The sequence below is a fragment of the Anguilla rostrata genome, chromosome 3, assembly GCF_018555375.3.
Source record: "Anguilla rostrata isolate EN2019 chromosome 3, ASM1855537v3, whole genome shotgun sequence".
Taxonomy (NCBI): Eukaryota; Metazoa; Chordata; class Actinopteri; order Anguilliformes; family Anguillidae; genus Anguilla; species Anguilla rostrata.
In genome coordinates this window covers 10,705,545-10,723,687 of record NC_057935.1, presented here as the reverse complement: position 1 = coordinate 10,723,687, position 18,143 = coordinate 10,705,545, and the positions used below count along the sequence as shown (strand labels likewise).

The following is an 18,143-nucleotide window of genomic DNA, read 5'->3' as shown; positions in this document are numbered from 1 at the left end:
TCATGATTTTTTAATTAACTGAGGTATGTTCTGAAAACATGGGTTCTCAGTCTCTTGCAGAAGCCAATTAGTGGCTCTGCAGTTTTGACTGAGTGGGTGATGTCATTCCAACACCAGTAAACAGACTGAAGACCAGATGTGGGGCAGCATCCTGGACTAGTTTCAATGGCCTGATGACGCAAGCTGGTAAGATAACTAGCAGGGTATTAGAACAGTGAATGGAGAGCCCATGTGTAACTACTGCCTCAGTGGAGTGACTAACTGTGAAGGCCAATAGACTAGGATGAAAGATATTCATCTATAGGAGTGAGAGAGCGAGTTGACTACAGACAATACATTTGAAAGTTTTGGAGACAAATTAGAAGAGTAAAATTGACCAGTAATTTTGAATATTGAATAGCAGCTGAGGGAGGTTTTGTTGAGAAGAGAAGTAATGCAGGCTCTCTTGAAAGCAGAGGGAACCATGCCAATGTGTTTTATTGATAGTGCTGCAAATGAAAATAGCATTAAGAGGGAGGGAATAGGTCCAGGAGCACAGGGTGTACGGTGGTGCGATTTTATTATTTCATTACTAAACCCATGAACTCATGAACTAAACTGTTGTTATTTTAAAACACCATTTTAAGGAGCACATCTGTGTTTTGCCCTCGTAATTCTTCGGAAGGTTGTGCAAGGAATTCAAAAGATGGCTTAACATGTAACTGGACCAAAGAATTCTGATACACTTGGCACCCACACAAGAAAGCCCAGGTCTGGTCAGGTATGAAACTCTGGTGCTTGGCTCGGATGTTTGCTCTATGAAATGTGAATAAATACACTGATGTAGTTTCCTCTCCCCTTCAACCAATCAGGGATTCCATTTAAGTGAAAATTACTGTCCGGCCGGATGACGTTGATGACTTAACATGTTTCATGAAGGTGCATTGATATAGCTGTTGCCAGCTTTGCTGAAAAAAGTCATTGATTGCACCTAGAGGCTGGCAGCATCCCAAGCAGCCAGTGCATTTCCATTCTGCATTCCTCCCCTGTTCTGGCTGTGCCTGTGCCCGTCGGTCAGCGCGTCCGCACCCACTGAAGAGCTGCAGGTGTTGCGATGGGGCTGGATGCCCTCAGGGTGACGCAGGGTATCTCTGACAGGCTCACGTCTGGCTTCTGTTCTACCGAGGAGCTCCCAGGTCTCTAAAATAAACCCGCAGCGCACACAGGAGGCTGTGCCCCGGCCCTCTGCTCCCAGCGGCTCAGTGGGGTTTAACGGGAATGGGGCGGGATTTAATGTGGGATAATGCGTTCTATCACACAGCTTTTTTCAGGAATGTGCCTGCGTGCCAAAGTTTCTATAATACTTCACTACAACTTCTGGGGAACCAGGCTCCCCCTCACATTCCCTCCTCCCTACCCCCCCCCACCCCCACCGCCCTCCCCCCACCCAGGAGAGGAAAAACACAGAGCAGTGAGCCGGTGCTGGAGGCAGCAGGCTCATTAATGATGATGATGATGAACATGATGACGATGCCGATGACGAGGTCACAACAGCACAACACAGCCCGGACAGAAACTTCCAGAGAAATATGTTGCTGTCCAGAAAACAGAGAGCTGTCAGTTCAGCCCTCTCAGAGTCACGGGAATATCTGCAGAAATTTTGGGGAGGCACTCGGTCCATCCAGAGGTAAGAAACGCTAACATTCTTAGTCAGTATAAACAATTAAACCGTCCTCTGTGATGTGCCTCATGGTTTGTGCCAGGCTGAAATAGTGAGCATCAGATAGCTGTAGTGCTGTACTAATTATAGTCAGTAGGTATGGGCTGAAGTACTGAGAGGGAAAGATAGTTTGTCTATTAATGTTCAGTCAGTTAAGAGAGTTTCATCATGTCTTGAATGAGACTGAAATACTGCACACTTTTAGCCTTGCACCTAATGTGAACGTTTATGCAGGCCATGTCATTGCATTTATTGAACCAAGATGTTAAATATGCATAACAATTGTGTTAAAAAGACAGAGTAAATGAGTTTAACTAATTAATTCAAGATTTGTGTCTGATATTTGCTCCTTTGGGTGTGTATTGATCTGCTATAGAATAAATTAAAACCCCACAACTGAAGATGAAAAGTAAATTAGTAGGAGTATGAGATTTGGAGGCTGCTGTTGCATGTATCATTAGGGGTACAGTTTCTGTAATATTAGAATATCTCACAATTCATATTTTTAATATGACGTACCATAAATTCTATTTTAAGAGCTCCCTTCTTGGTTGTCATCTAAAATGTGTAGGTTAGACAAACAAATAACTATTGGCATTTAAGAGTAGATAAGCTATGATTTATATATGCAGTTAAATATCCTCACAAAGATTTATTTTCCTTTTATTAAATCTTTAAACACCCTTACTGTGCATAAAAGCTCATTTTAAATACATTTTCCATGACTCAAAAACAATTTAAAAAGACCCAGCCCAATTAATCAAGTATTCTACTTGTCATCATCAACTAGTCAAACAGTTTCTTGAATGCTTTTAGCCAGAGGCTTTTTTTAACTTATTAGATATGTTAAATTAATGCATCAGCCATAGCACAATATTTGTAGCCATCATTATTTTTGAAAAAGGTCAGTTTAGATAATGGAACCGTAAACATCTGGTGAGTGAACCAAACTGGCTCCCACATGATATCGATGTTGCTCATGTAAGGAGTGCCCGAAAAGTTCAGTGTCCTTGTTTACAAACGAACTCGCTGTTGAAAAGCACTCAACATAAAATCAGCTAATTCCACGAAACCATGAGTCAGTGGGAATGCAACTACAGTCAATATTCCGCTCGAAAATTACTCATTGGATGCCGAACTGCCAACGTGTTATAGATCTCAGATTAAAGGACGATAACAAGAGTTGCAGCCATAAAAAGCATATAAATAAAACAGGTGGAGTTTGACGTTTACGCATGGAGACGGGAGGTAATTGCAAACCTGGGTGAGGGGAGGAGGGGTGGTTATAGATTGATGGCGGGGGGATTTGCGATCACAAACTGGGTGGCAGGACATGACCCCCTGTCATAGATTTATTTTATATCACATTTGTCATCGCACAATATTACAGTCAAATAAACATGCAAAAAAAAAAAGAATTATAAAAATAAATAATAAAGTGAATTTATTGTGGAATGACTATCGCAGGTGCCAGACTGTCTGCATTTCCAGTTTGTACTGGCTGGATTTTTTCATGTCATGAGACCCAAATGGAATGCATCGCACATTTTTCTGGGAAGGTGATGGGTGGAATAGAACACAGTAGGACATTTATATAAGTTCTAAAATGAAATATAATCATAACATGGATGAAAGCGTGTTAACCCATCAAAGGCGATGATAAATTGATTTATCCATGTGTTTGATATTTATCCATTACAATCTCCTCACTCTAAATTTCACGTTTTACTTCCATCTCTGATATTCTCTAAACATTACCTATGTAACTTATCCCTTCTCCTTGTCGATGATGGTGCCTACTTCAGTGGAAATTCCAACTTTCAAGAAGACCAAGCATTTGTTTCAGATTTCTCTCATACTGGCTAACACTACTGCACGAGCATGTCTACCGTACCAGGCAATGGCCTCAAACACGATACGATAGGCACATGGTGCATCACTACCCGGGTACAGCTTGGGTCAGTGACATCATTGAAAATCTACCATAGGCTAAAGTGTAGCACAATGACTGCACTGTCCTTCTGCGAAAGACTCTCCCTCTGGCCCTAATGGCTCTCAGCCACCACTGGGTGATAGCACACAGGGTGTGGACAGCTTTGGGGAGAGGCTGGAGGCTGGTGCAAGGAACAGAATCCCGATTTCTCTTTGCCAGCTCTGAGAAAGTCTTCCTCCTGCTTTCTCTCATGCATAGCAGACATTTTTAGATAACTTTTTGGTTTGGCCTCTCCTGCTCTATTTCGCTCATGTGTTGCAACAGGTTAATTTAATGATCTTGAAAAGTTTTATTTGTTGAAAGTGCTAGTGGTGTGTGTGCATGTGCATGAATGTGTGCATGCGCATGCCTGTGTGTGTGCGTGTGTGTCTGTGTGTGTGTGCGTGCGTGTGTGTGTGCACGTGCGTGTGTGTGTGTGCATGTGTGTTTCTGTGCACATGCATGTGTACCTGATTCCGTATGTCCACTTTTTAGTGAGCATCATTATTAACTGTGTCGCTGAAGAGCTGACATTTGACCTGATAAGTCTTTTCAGTTTATTAATGGAAAATAAACATTATGAGGGGATTTTTAGCCACATGTACCCCCTAAAGACAACAGCTGTTTTGTACATATTTATAGGGTGTCTGTCTCCTTTGGGACATTTCCATGTTCATGTTTCCATATCGCCTTCTAGAGTCTTTTAGAATTTATTCTTAAGGACTTTATCACAGCTGACTAAATTGGTAGGAAAACTCCTCATCAAGAAACAAATGTTAAACATTGATGTTTTTGAATTCATAGTCTTTGAATTGTATGTCATTTTCTTTGTTGTGACGCGTTTTGTCTCAGTTTAAATAGTGAATAGGCACAGACACTATGTCCCATTGTGTCAAAGGTGAACTATTAAAAGATTTTGTTTTCATCAGTGGTAAAACTTCCGAAATCTGTTCTTGGAACGTACCCAAAAATCCAATAGATCACAGTAATTATGACACTAAGTGAGATGCACGGAATTCATATTTAGGCATAGGCACTCTCAGCGATTATTTTTAAGACAGCAGACTTTGTTTTCAGAGTCAAAGGCAAGACCTCAGTATTATATGGGACCCCGCAATAACCTTACATTTAATTGATAAATGTATGATGGGGTTTAATTCCTCTTTTTTTGTTCATTTGCAGGGAAGAAATTCCTCTTGAAAAATGTTTCGCTCATTTACACCACACAAAAACCAGAGGTACTATGACCTGAAGCAGGAATGCAGATTGGAAAAGAAGCTGTTTGAAGATCCAGAGTTCCCAGCAACAGACAAGTCTCTGTTCTACCAGAAATCCCCCCCTGGCCATGTTGAGTGGAAAAGGCCTAAGGTAACTACACTAGAGTGGAGCAGGCCTATCAGAAATGATACTCTTTCATAGATTTAGATTAACCCAGTACAGGCTTGGCAACCCAGGTTTTGGAGTGCTAGTGATGCTTCTGTTCCATCTTATAGATTTTTAAGAGTCTGAACCTGAATATTCATTGCTGAAACACTGAATCACTCCCACACATGCTCAAATGCATTCTTTAAGCCTATTGATTAATCCAGTTATGAAGTTATATTTTTTGAATGAAGCAAAACCGGGAACATCTTTGGCACTCCAGAGTATTAGGATGTTCTGTTCTTAAATCTGTTTATTAAAACTTCCGCAAAACTTTATGGCAGAGGCAAATGATTTTTCCTTAAAAGGCAAAAATTACAATTGCAAGAGCAGTTTCGAAACCCACTGTGGTTACACATCTCTCATCAAACAGATCACTGCAGTGAATACGTTTTCACTCTGACCACATCAGGTCGATTTACTCTAAGGAATGGTGGATTAAAATAATAATAAATAGGGCACAAGGCCACTGACGTCCTTCTGGTTGCCGTTCTTGTTCATAATTCATTTAAACCAATTTACATCATTTGAAATTGTGCTTTTGGAGCAGAGTCAGGTACTGACAAGTCTTTACTTCATTTACATGACAGCTGGATAATAAATGTTTCAGCGCATATTTCAGGATGAAAGAAAATAACATCTATTGGTGTCATTGAGGTCATTATGGAAATAATCACATAGATTCGACCAATCGCAGGTTGTTTGATATTCTGCTTTGGTGTGAAGTACACGCTGTTTGGAATAAGTACCTAGAGAATTGCTCTGAAAGTGGAATTGCTCCTGAAAATGAAAGATTTCTGTTCCGTGAAAATGAGTGTACTTGTTGGTGGCGCCAAGAGGAAAAATTAATCTGTACATTTTTGGAGCAGCATGAAAGGGCAGAGGTTCTGCCAGGTTCGAAATAGTGCCAGCAGTGAGCTTTGGATTCTCAAATACTCTTGTGCCATGAACTAACTACTAGTCCCATTTGGTCAATGTTCTAAAGGCATCTCAGTTTCAAAAGAAAAGCAGAGTCTGGCACCTTGTTTTCCAAATCCTTTTTTGTCTTTTTTTTTTTTTGTCCAAATAAATTTAAACTTAAATTTTATTTACAGCTTTAAAAATAAAGCTCTCTGCAAATGAATAACAAGATGAAAAATACATGTACTTACTGATTTAACCCTCTATGGTACCGCGTTGCCTCTAGGTAACATACCAATTTTTGGACTTCTACACTCACACAATACATCCTTATTTATGATGCAATACTTTTTTAAAAAGGGAGGGCCCCAAGGAAACTAATAGCAGTGTTCGTCACATAGCTCAGCTCCATCATCTCTCTCCACAAAATTGGTCTGAAAATGTCTTTTTCTGTCATTTTACAATCTGGAAAAAATTGGATTCACAATAATAGGATAGTAAAGTTTCATTTTTATTTGTTTAATGTACTTTATTTGATAATTAAGTAATGGAAAATTGTTAAAATGCAAATGTTGCCTTGAAGTAACACCATACCATTATGAATTCCTACCATGACATTTTTTGGTATTGTGTATTTAGATTTAAATACTGTACAAAAGCATAACAGTCATCATAATGTTTTTTTTATCTCTACAGATTAACCTAGATAAATTTGATAAAATTTGGCAAAGATGGCAGCAACACAACAAATGGTGGCAACATATGTCAGGAAAGACACACACCAGGAAACTGAAAACAAGCATTTAAATGTAACACAAATGATCAAACACTGAAATATGATTCACTATCTTGTTTTGAAGAGGGTTATGATAGTTTGGTTTGATAGATTGTTGATGTAAAGTTTGCTGAAATATGCTTACACTCTTTAACGTATTCATTCCTATGGGCTGTTCCACAATGGTACAATGTTGTCTGAGGGTAACGTTCAGAGAAACAAACTTATGAAAAGAGTTCATTTTTAATGTTTTTCTATTTCAAATGGCATGCATTTTAAACTGGTGAGGAGATTGAATATTTTTCATTAGTATAGTAATAAATTTTATTCAAATTTTAAACAGTAACTCTCTTTTTTCATTCCTTACCATTATGGTACGGTGTTGCTTTAAGGCAACGCACCCCAAAGTGTACCCCAAAAAAATTATTTCTTGAAAATTTCTTTAAATTATGTTTACTTGATCTATTTTATGACAAGAAAACAGTGCAAACATTTTTTTATAAACTGGCATCATAATGCGTACCATAGAGGGTTAATAGCCCCTTTGAGTGCATCTCTGAATCTTCATTTAGAAGCAGTTTGTTGATCATCAGCTGTCAGTCGCCTTGGAGGACACAAAAGGAATGACATTATACGGTCCAAAACACAGCTGGAAGTGTTGCATTGTTTTCCTCCAGACGGATGAGAGGCTGAACTTAGCCAAGCACTGCCTGCAGAGAGATCTCTTCAGAGATATCCAGAGCTCTGTGTGACTGCATTTGCGCTACAGCTCCCAGTGAAGATATATTTGGCAAAAACATTGCTGTTTCTTATTACCACATTTTATAAAGGAGCTCATTGCCGTGAACATTAATTATATTTTCCTCGAAATCTGTGAGGTAAAATCTGTAGCTAGCAATTAATATCAAGCAATAAATAAATGAATAAATAAAAAAAGAAAACTTGGCCTGATTAAAACAAAGAAGTATTTACAGAAACATTTTCGAATTCTTGACAACATTATTTACCTGGTCTCTTATGCATCAGAGCAGGAGTTCCTGACAGCTGATAAACACAGAGGACTCAGACTCCTTAACGGCCCGTTTCACAGTGTCAGCTGAAGAGCAGTGTGTTATTTGCAGCAGGTCCCCAGGTCCAGAGTTGGGGAACAGTGGTGGAAATTGGAATCTCACCTCTCAACTTAAAGAGCAAGATTTATTCTTTTGGCTAGCTGCTACCAGGGTCTGGATGAACACATATATCAGATAAACATCAGATCCTTTTTTTTTCTTCCCCTTTTCTCGAATGCAGGCAAAATCGAAAGAAGTGGCCAGGAGATGGCAGCAGTAGTGCCTTTTCATAAATTACTCTTCTATATGTTCAGCTGCTGTGGATGTATTGTATTTATAAGCAAGGTGTAGCAGACATTGCTTCCTCATCAACAATTGCATGGGTTTACCCCAATAACCACATTAAAAAAAACATTAAAGAACCTAAAAACCACTTGTAGCTGGCTTGGGTAACTACCTCTTTGTTTGAATAGCTATCAAAGTACTGATTTCAGACAGACAATTGAATATTAATGAATTCTGCCTAGGATTTCAAATTAAGTTGAGGGACAGGGGCACCCATTGGAAATAATGTGAAATAATGTTGGTCAATTTTTTCACGGTCTGACGTAGGTAACTGATGGTGAGGGATTGGCCCTGCATAAATGCACCCACAAGCACATGTTAATAAAATATGAAGGTCATGTTTGTCAAACCGCACCACTAGAGTTTGTCAGATTAGCTTATGACATCCATATAGAGCTGATGCTCGTCTGTAGCCTCAATGTTGACTTACGATCTAAACTTAAAATGATGTCACTGTGAAACTTCCTCTAAATCTCTCACAGGAAATCTGTGATGACCCTCACCTGATTGTGGAGGGCATCAGTGCCCATGACCTGAACCAGGGGACTCTGGGAAACTGCTGGTTTGTGGCAGCCTGCTCCTGTCTGGCACTCAAATCAGAGCTCTGGAACAAGGTGAGGATTGTTTCCGCTTATCTCTGGACTGTGAATGTGTGGTGGCACTGATAAGGATGTCCCAACTAAAATAGTCAGCCTCACAATTTCCACTGAAGTTAGTAGGAAAAGTACAGGTATGTAAACTACAGGTCAACCTTGTATATGCATGGACAGCTGTTCAGAATCTGTATCACTAATACACCCTGCTTGTTGTAAATATTTCTATGAATTCCAATTGTAATTTTTCTTCTTTTCCTTTATCTACATCCTATGAAAATTGCTAAAAATGGATAAAAAACTTCAATGATCATAGAAACCACTACGTTCAAAACAAGGGTGATACATGGACTAAGGGTATTCCTCAACAAACTGTTTCATAGGTCCACACTAAAATAAAAAAAAAAGATTATTTAACATGCTGATTCAAACGGTATCTTCATTGCAAACTTTCACGTGTTACCAACTGTCTACGGCTTCCCCTTGCTTCCAACTGTCCATGGGCAGGTGATCCCTGACTGGAAGGAGCAGGAGTGGGATCCCAACCACCCGGAAAGCTATGCCGGAATCTTCCACTTCCGCTTCTGGCTGTTTGGCGAATGGGTGGATGTGGTGGTGGACGACCGTCTGCCCACGATCAACGGGAAGCTAATTTACTGCCACTCCAACGTGTACAACGAGTTCTGGACCGCCTTGCTGGAGAAGGCCTATGCCAAGTGAGCTTTACAACAACCCCATGGAGGCTGAAATAAAACCAAGCATGTAATTTAAAAGCACATAAATGATGTAAAACCAAATTAGTTGGCATTTCAGCTCTTTTGATTCTTTCAACTGAAAAAGAATCACCATAATTACACTAGAAATCCATTCCATTGGATTTAAGCCACTGGAAAATCCAAATACTATTCCACATTGAGCTCATATGTTATTGACAAGATCAGCTGGATTTTCCAATCAATCACAAAAGTAATTGGAACTGCAGCTATTCTAATGTTAGTAGAGGGGTGTGGGAGGGGGTTTAAGGTCATGGCATTCACCTTAATTGAGAATATACCAAAAGTGTTACAGACCTGATAATAACTTTGCACAAAAGTTACACTTAGAAATAAAGCCTAAAACTGAAGTTCCATTGTCGCTATGGTTACAGGCTGTCCATGTGTTATGAATCCTTGGATGGTGGAAACACAGCAGATGCTATGGTGGACTTCACTGGAGGAGTAGCTGAATCTATTGACATGGAAGAGGGGAAGTATGCCACAAGCATCGCGGCGCGAATGAAGCTAATTGAAGATCTGCTCAATGTGTTTGAGAGAGGAGGTATCATTAGCTGTGCTATAAAGGTAAGTCTATTTAGAATATATAATACATGGTGCTACATGTATTACACACACCGCGTCCTGCTAAACTAGTATATTTCAGTGTTGGACAATGTCCCACAATCTAGTGTCAAAATGTTATTGTGTCAATGCGGTGCAATAAAGATGTGCATGAGCCACGGAAAAACATTTAAAATATATAAAATATTCATATACATTGTAGTTGCAACCACTGCAAATCACCTTCTCCAGAATAATTTAAGGATCTTACATTTTATCTGTTCTTGCAGCTGGATATTCTTTGAAAATCTTGGGTTAGGTACCTTGTTAAAAGTTACACCAACACCCCTGTTACACAGAAAACTCTAGAAATGGCCTACTACCATTTCTCATTCAGCTGGCAGCCTCCAGGGTCTAAAGTTTAACCCTCCAGCAATTAATACTGCAGGGTTCTGGTCATTTCCCATGCCCTGCTTGTGTCATTACATCAAGCAATCCATAGTGTACAGTACGTAAGTAGAAGTTCTGATGCGTAACTTGAACTTTTATTCAACACCGTTTGTATTCTTTACATAAACTGTCCCTTCACTGTACTTTAATACACTGCACGTTGTGCATTGCATTGAATGAGATTATATATATACTTATATATTATGTTCTCATTATTTGAATCTGAATATCTTGAGCTCATCATTGCCAGGTTTAATACTGGACCTGTTGAAATATCTGAAACTCTGAAATAATGAAATAGGTCTTTCATGATGTTTATTTTATTTCCCTGGAAATTAGTATCTTAAGTTACTAAACTGGATTCCAGATGTTGACAAAAATATCCTTGTTGTTTTCATCATTCATAGACTAAGCAAAGAAAAGTCAAACAGCGAACCGATCTTTAGTATTCCCACACATTTCAAGAACGGATCCCATGAGAAATCATGGGGTCCAAGCAAGGAAACATTTAAATTTCGTCATAGTTTCCAGGCTTACTGTAATTTGTGGTCCCAGCTAAAGGAAGTGCCATTTCACGGTCAGAGTTGTACAATAAACTAATCAGAGCTTAGAGTAACAAGTCTGTCTAAGCTACAGTATAAGCATTCTCGGGGTTGACATACATCAGAGGCCCTGACTTGAGTTCACCGGTGACAAATTCACACGACCCAGAACTGGCTGCCCATGCCGGCCTTGTGTCTCACCCCAGGTCAAGCAGTCCGACAGAGAGATCCACATGGCCAACGGCTTGGTGAGAGGACACGCCTACTCCGTGACGTCACTCCGCAAGGTGCGGCTGGGCCACGGGCTGCTGGGCCTTTTGAACTCGGAGAAGATCTTCTTGATCCGCATGAGGAACCCCTGGGGAAAGACAGAGTGGAAAGGCACGTGGAGCGATAGGTGGGGATATTTCACCTTCAGTGAACCCTGCTGCCGAGGACGGCGGCCATTTTGTGTTCTTTTGTATTCATCACTGTCCTTCTGTCTTTGGCGTCTTCCATTATTATTTTATTACTCTCCCTCTCTCTGTCTATATTTCTGTTGTTCTCCTGTCGCAGCTCAGAGGAGTGGGAGAGAGTGGGCAGCACAGAGAGGACTGCCTTGGGCCTCACCGTGAAGAATGACGGGGAGTTTTGGTATGCGTATTTGTGTCTGTGTGAAAATGTACATGCCACAATTTATTGAATTTCATTTAGGCAATATGTAATATTTATAAGGGTATTTCATGAATTAAGAAAATAGAGCCTCTGGAACGGAGATCCTAAAACTCAAATCCTGGAGGGCCACAGTGTTTGCTGTGTTTTGATGTGTGCTTAATTTAAGTCACTGATCGGCCTGATATTCTGCAGATTTTTTTTTTTTACGAAGGCCTAACATAGCTTTTGGCTGAAAGTAAATCACAAAATCCAGCAGAGACTGCAGTCCTCCTGGAATGGAGATTGAGCCCCCTATTTTAGAGTCTGTAGGCACTACCTCCAGATCTATCCCTCAAAGCTCTGTGAATGTTGATGTGTACAGTATGTTTCTTGCTGAAGGATGGCAGTTGATGACTGGTGTAAGATCTTCACTGACGTGGACGTCTGTCGCCTCATCAACACCTCCCTCCTGAGCATCCAGAAGACGTGGCACGAGGCCGTCTTCTTCAGCAGCTGGACCAAGCACGCGGAGCCGCTGCACAACCGCAGCGGGGGCTGCGTCAACAGCCGGAGCACCTTCCTGCAGAACCCACAGGTACCCCCCCCCCTTCTGCTGCCGGAGCACCTTCCTGCAGAACCCACAGGTACCCCCCCCCCCCTTCTGCTGCCAGAGCACCTTCCTGCTGAACCCACAGGTACCCCCCCCCCGCCCTTCTGCTGCCAGAGCGCCTTCCTGCAGAACCCACAGGTACCCCCCCCCCCCTTCTGCTGCCAGAGCACCTTCCTGCAGAACCCACAGGTACCCCCCCCCCCCCTTCTGCTGCCGGAGCACCTTCCTGCAGAACCCACAGGTACCCCCCCCCCCTTCTGCTGCCGGAGCACCTTCCTGCAGAACCCACAGGTACCCCCCCCCCCCGCCCCTGCTGCTGAAGTGCTGAAGTCATGTGACAGACCCCCGTTCATGCTGAGAAGGGAATGGGGCCCAGAAGCTGAGGAAGCCACCTTACAAGTGACAAAAAAAAAAACTCAAAATGATTGTCAACGAAGGCTATTTGAGGACTCAAAGAAATAGAATAGAAGTAAATAAGGTCTTTCTTCTGCATATTTAAAAATAATAACACAAGTGCAGAAGTGATTTTGTCCCCCCAACATCCCTGTACAGTGAAATAATGCAACTGTACAGCCGCCACAGTTAATAAAGTCAACCAGGCTCATCACTCCGCACAGTTCTGGGGAGGCCTCAAAGGGTACATTAAATATGACAGGAGGGATCCATCTTTTTTTAGTTAAAACAGCCCTAGAGCACTGACTATGGTGAATTTAGAATGACACCACATTACGAATCAGTCTGGCTTATAAAGTCGACCGCACAGAAAGGTTTTTCATCAGTTTTGAGAGTGAACAATTCTTCAGCTATGCAGGAGGATTACACCGGATGGATCGTCACAAGCTGTATAGTCATATGGCTACCCTCTGTTTATTTCTTTTGCAGTTTGTGTTTGATATTACAAAGGATGAAGACGAAGTGCTGATTTCCATTCAGCAACGAGACATGAAAATACACAGACCGATCAGCCAGGGAAAGAACCTTTACATTGGCTTTTCCATTTTCAAGGTAACAGGCAGGGGAAGATTGAAATGAAGCATTTGTATTTCATGTTGTACTTAATGTAACAGATAGGAAAGCTATCTAAATCATTGTAATATCGAACTTCATTTTCTGTCATAAGCAGATACTATGGGCTATACTTCCTTTGTCACCAAAAAATGACTTGATGACATATAAAAGCCTGGTGACACACAACTGGAATCAATCCATATTTGATCATAACTTAAATTTGGATAAAATGTATTAATTCATCTGGTGGCCATGCTTTTATGAAGGTCGGCTGATGCCCTAAGTTTCCCAAAAATGATGAAACTCTCAGCTGCTGCAGGCAAGACAAGTCTGGCAGCCATTGGAAAAGAATTTGGCTAAATAAATGGATTCTGGCTGTTTCTCCCTCTTGTTTGAGCAATCCATCCTCCAGAAATTAAAACAACGAATGTTTTGACTTAGTGGGCTGACGTCTCAGCTGAAGAAACAAAAGGGTGGGGACCGGTCTTGTTAGATTACAAGGAAGTTAAATTCTATTATTTTTAACTTGTAATGTCTGCACAAATATGTTTGGCACAACAAAATGAACATCATCTGAATATGTCCTTTTGTGAAGATAGAGAATTTATTTAATCAAGACATCAAAATGACCTAAGTTTGTGAATGACAGAATGCTATTACGATGGTTTATGACTTTTGGTTTGATGTTCCACAGGTGGAACTGAACAGAAATTATAGGATGCATAAGCTCATAACCCAGAGGGTCGAGGCGACGTCCGCCTACACAAACACACGGACCGTTTTCATGCGGAGGTTACTTTCAAAGGGTCGCTACATCATCATCCCCTCCACATTCGCGCCAGAGGACCTGGGGGACTTCATGTTAAGGGTCTTCACAGATGTGAATTCCAGTTGCAGGTACAGCAGTGTCTGATTCCCCCGTACTGCAGGTGATCACATGGTCATCGGCTCATTGGGGGCCCTCTATCTCCAGATTAATTATAATCTATAATCTGGGGTCATATACATCTTCTGGGCATTTTTTAGAGAGTGGTGAGTTTACATACCTCTGGTACCCCATTGCACTTCATACAAAATTATTCAATTAGCATTTCATACAGAATGAGTCAATTAAAGTGTATAGCTTTTAATTGTGTATGCTAAACATGATAATTGTGAGTTGTTGAGGATAGACGTAGTCAGTTGAGCATATGAAGGATAACGTGTCATGCTCCCTTCCTTAGGGAGCTGACGCAGGACAAGCCCAAAGTGAGCTGCTGGAGTTTGTGCCTGGGCTACCCGCAGGTTGTCACGCAGATCTACGTACATGAAGCCAATGGGCTGCAGAGTCAGGACAGCGATGGCGGTGAGTACCACAACTGCCACACATCTCCAAGGTCTTCCGTTCCTGTGTGGGAAGGCAATTAAGTGCCTTTGCTTCTATTTCAGTTTTCAGTTGACTGTGATGCTGTCCTGTGGTAGCATGTTTCTGTATAATCTGAAGTAAGGATCTTTAGTTTGTTGACACTGTAACATTTTAAAGTACCTATTCAAAGAGTAGTAAGAAGTAAGAAGTTTTAGTACTGATATGAACTGGCGGGGAGTTCATTCCATTCAGTGAACCATTTCCATTATCAGGAAGCAGCCAATGAATATAATGGAACAACACAAAAAGTCTGCCACCATTGTGAGCACTGAACCTTGCTGGCAAATTGAGCTGATATAAAGGAGTGTATATGAAGAGCCGTATAAATACCACTTAGGTTAAAAAAAGGGCTTTAAATGCTCATATTTAACATAGACATACTCTGGAGTATACTGTCTGTGTTTTACCTGGCTTTTTATTTGACTTATTACTGCCACTGAAAGCAAACTGTCTGTGGTGTAAATCGGTGTGCACGCAGCTTCTCTGTTCTGTATTCAGTGTTGTGAACTTGTGTCGTAAAGGTCCTTCACCATAAATGTGAGTGGCATAGTCATAATAATGCTGTGGGCTTTATTCATGGGTGCGCCGGCTTATTGCAGCTACATTCACAGTTTTGTGTAGTCAGCAGGACATCTGCATTTGGCTGGATACCAGTGGTTAGTTTTGTATGTGCATCCAACGATATGGACAAGGAGCTATGCTATGCCTGTTCATTTTATACCTGTTTTTATGTGACTTTTTATGGAGCACGTCTGGGAGGGTCATGTTTAATGGTGAATCTCCTGCATGTTATCTTATTAGCATGGAAGGCTAAGTTTGTAGTACAAGATTTAACCCGAAGAACCAACAGCGTGACAGATTTAGCTATCCCTTTTTAAAAGGGTCCCTCATTGAGTTGTGGTGTTCCTAGACCACACAAACACACCCTGTCAACCTGGTAGTTTGGCACAGGTGTATGCAATCAGGGGTGCAGGTTGCCAGATGGGGTGTGGTGGGCGGAGGACGGGAGTCGAATAAGAAGCCAGGGAAAACCCCCATAAATGGATACCTCCGTGAGATGGGGGTGGTCTCCCTGTGAAAAAAGGATACTGGGTTATTTTATCAAAGCTATGTCATTCATCACTACTTCTTTGTTGTGCAGGAGCAAACCCCTATGTGATCGTGTACTGTGAAGGAAGCTCAGTTCAGTCCACAGTACAGAGCAACACCCTGGACCCTCTGTTCGATTTAAGGGCAATATTCTACAGGACGAAACCCAGAAAGCCAATCACTGTGCAGGTGAGGTGAAATAATATGGACACATTGCCAAAGACTGTAGCTTTAGTATGGAGAACAGGACTACTTCTCTTCATGTAGCTGGGACTAAACCGGGGAACTTGAGGGCTTTTTTGCTGTAATCATCCATACAGATTTGCTTATTACCTTTGAAAAATAGGCTGCTATTTGTACCAATAGGGTGCAGTGTACCTGAAAGAAAGAAATTGTATTCAATATGGTTTTGGCTTATTTCTCCGAAGAAAACAAATGAAAAATGCAGCGTATTATCCTCACTTGGGTCTGGCAGTGCGGGGAGGTTGTTTGAAGGAAAGGGGGTTCGCTGAATATAAATTTAGTATTTCTGAACTGCATACATTTATAACATGGATATATCTGATTGAATTACATTACATTGCTGGCATTCAGCAGATGCTCTTGGTGGTAACAGGCTAACGATTTTACATCATTACACAGAATCTGCTTATACAGCTGAACATACAGTTTACTGAAGCAGTTCATTTTAGGTTCCTGGGACTCAAATCTGCAACTTTTGGATTACAAGCCCAGTTACATAAACACACTGATTAGCAGGGCTGAAGCCAACAGAACCCATTGACAGCAACAATAAAATACTCATTACTTATTGGGTCTAGCTAAATAGATACATTTACAGTGGATTCTGTAAAGTGTGGGAAAGTACCATAGAGCACAAGCAATCCTGTGATTCCGTTGTCTCTCCAGGTGTGGAGCAACTGCACAATGCAGGACCAGTTTCTGGGCCAGGTGGTGCTGCCCGCCTCTCAGAAGGACTTGGCCGAGCCTCAGAAGCTGCAGCTTCACAAGAGAGGCCAGCAGACAACGGAACAGATGCCCGGCACCGTCACCCTCAAAGTGGTCACCTCCAGCCAGCTTACTGCCATGTAAAACCCCCAAGGGTAGCTCTGCCCACTGCCCGAATGACGAGCATCATCCTACATCCTGTTCTGGACTCATTCTACTGGCTTCACTCTGCCAGTAGTCCTTGGGGAAAGACTGTGGATCTCAGCATTGGGCTGCATTTATTTTCATTGGTTGACCAAGTGACAAAATGAGCCGTCTCATTGTGTATTATTCCTAATTTAAATAATTCAGCCTTCCAGCTCATTGCAAAATACGAAAGGACTATTGGAATAATTTGTGCTGTAGAATCCTGCAGTCATAATTGGCCTGTATAATAGGACATACTTACACAGGAAGAGTCCACATTTGCAATAATGGGCACATTTATGATTGTTCACTGTAAAAATGCACATATATTAATAACATTTGACAAGACATATTGGAGCACATACATGCATTCCAGCTGCTTTTAAGTGGCATGTATACAAATAGGGGAAATGCAAAGACCAGTGTTGAAGACGTGCCCAAATATTAAATCAACCAGCCCTCCTGAGACCTACTCACCATTCATGAGTGAGGAGAGTGATTTATACACAATAAACTAGGGGTTCACTAAACATGTCATATACACATTCGGCCTGCATAATATGCTGTAAATGCCTTCTCTTGCCTCGGCGATGAGTGGTACTCCCCAAGCATCAGTTATGCTGCTTTGCTAATGTTCACTAATACCTGAAAGGTGACTATAGGTCAGTTTAGCTCTACTTAGAGGCTTGAGAAAGTTTCTGAAGAATACTGAAAAGGTTATTTTGTTTATAAAACACAGGGAAGTTGGTAAGAAATATCAAGCTAATTCACCAGTGAATTGGAATAAAATAAAATCAGATATTCAGAATTATTGGCTGCATAGTTATGTCCCAGGCATTTTGTAAGTAACTAGTATACAGCAGTTAGCTTATACTGGGCATTTATTTTTATATACAGTAATACTATTTAAATAATAGACACACTATTCATAAATATTCCACATGTATTTATCAGTATAACATTAAAACATTTTAAACAAGTATTTATAGTTGCTCATAATTTCTATTATTGTTTATAGTTCTGCTCTGAGACACAGATCAGAATTGAACCTCACAAAATACAAAGATATAACACCTAATAAAACAAAAAAAATTGCATTCCCTATTTTGGGTTGCTGTTTTGATGCCTGCAAGCCCACAGGGGTGTTTGTTTTATTCTGATACCTATAACATTCATTCCTCACACTAACTAAGTTAATCTA

At 41.0% G+C, this 18,143-nt stretch overlaps 1 protein-coding gene across 1 annotated transcript; it reads left to right on the top strand.

Moving 5' to 3' along the window:
• The first annotated feature begins 1,513 nt into the window (after positions 1-1,513).
• LOC135250098 (calpain-5-like) lies at positions 1,514-17,922 on the top strand. The gene is made up of 13 exons (XM_064326032.1): positions 1,514-1,666; positions 4,854-5,039; positions 8,645-8,776; positions 9,263-9,471; positions 9,903-10,095; positions 11,270-11,460; positions 11,619-11,696; positions 12,096-12,291; positions 13,189-13,311; positions 14,009-14,211; positions 14,538-14,659; positions 15,861-15,997; positions 16,718-17,922. The coding sequence occupies exons 2-13, from the start codon at positions 4,875-4,877 to the stop codon at positions 16,898-16,900; spliced, it is 1,932 nt and encodes a 643-aa protein (XP_064182102.1). The 5' UTR covers positions 1,514-1,666; positions 4,854-4,874; the 3' UTR covers positions 16,901-17,922.
• The last annotated feature ends 221 nt before the right edge of the window (positions 17,923-18,143 follow it).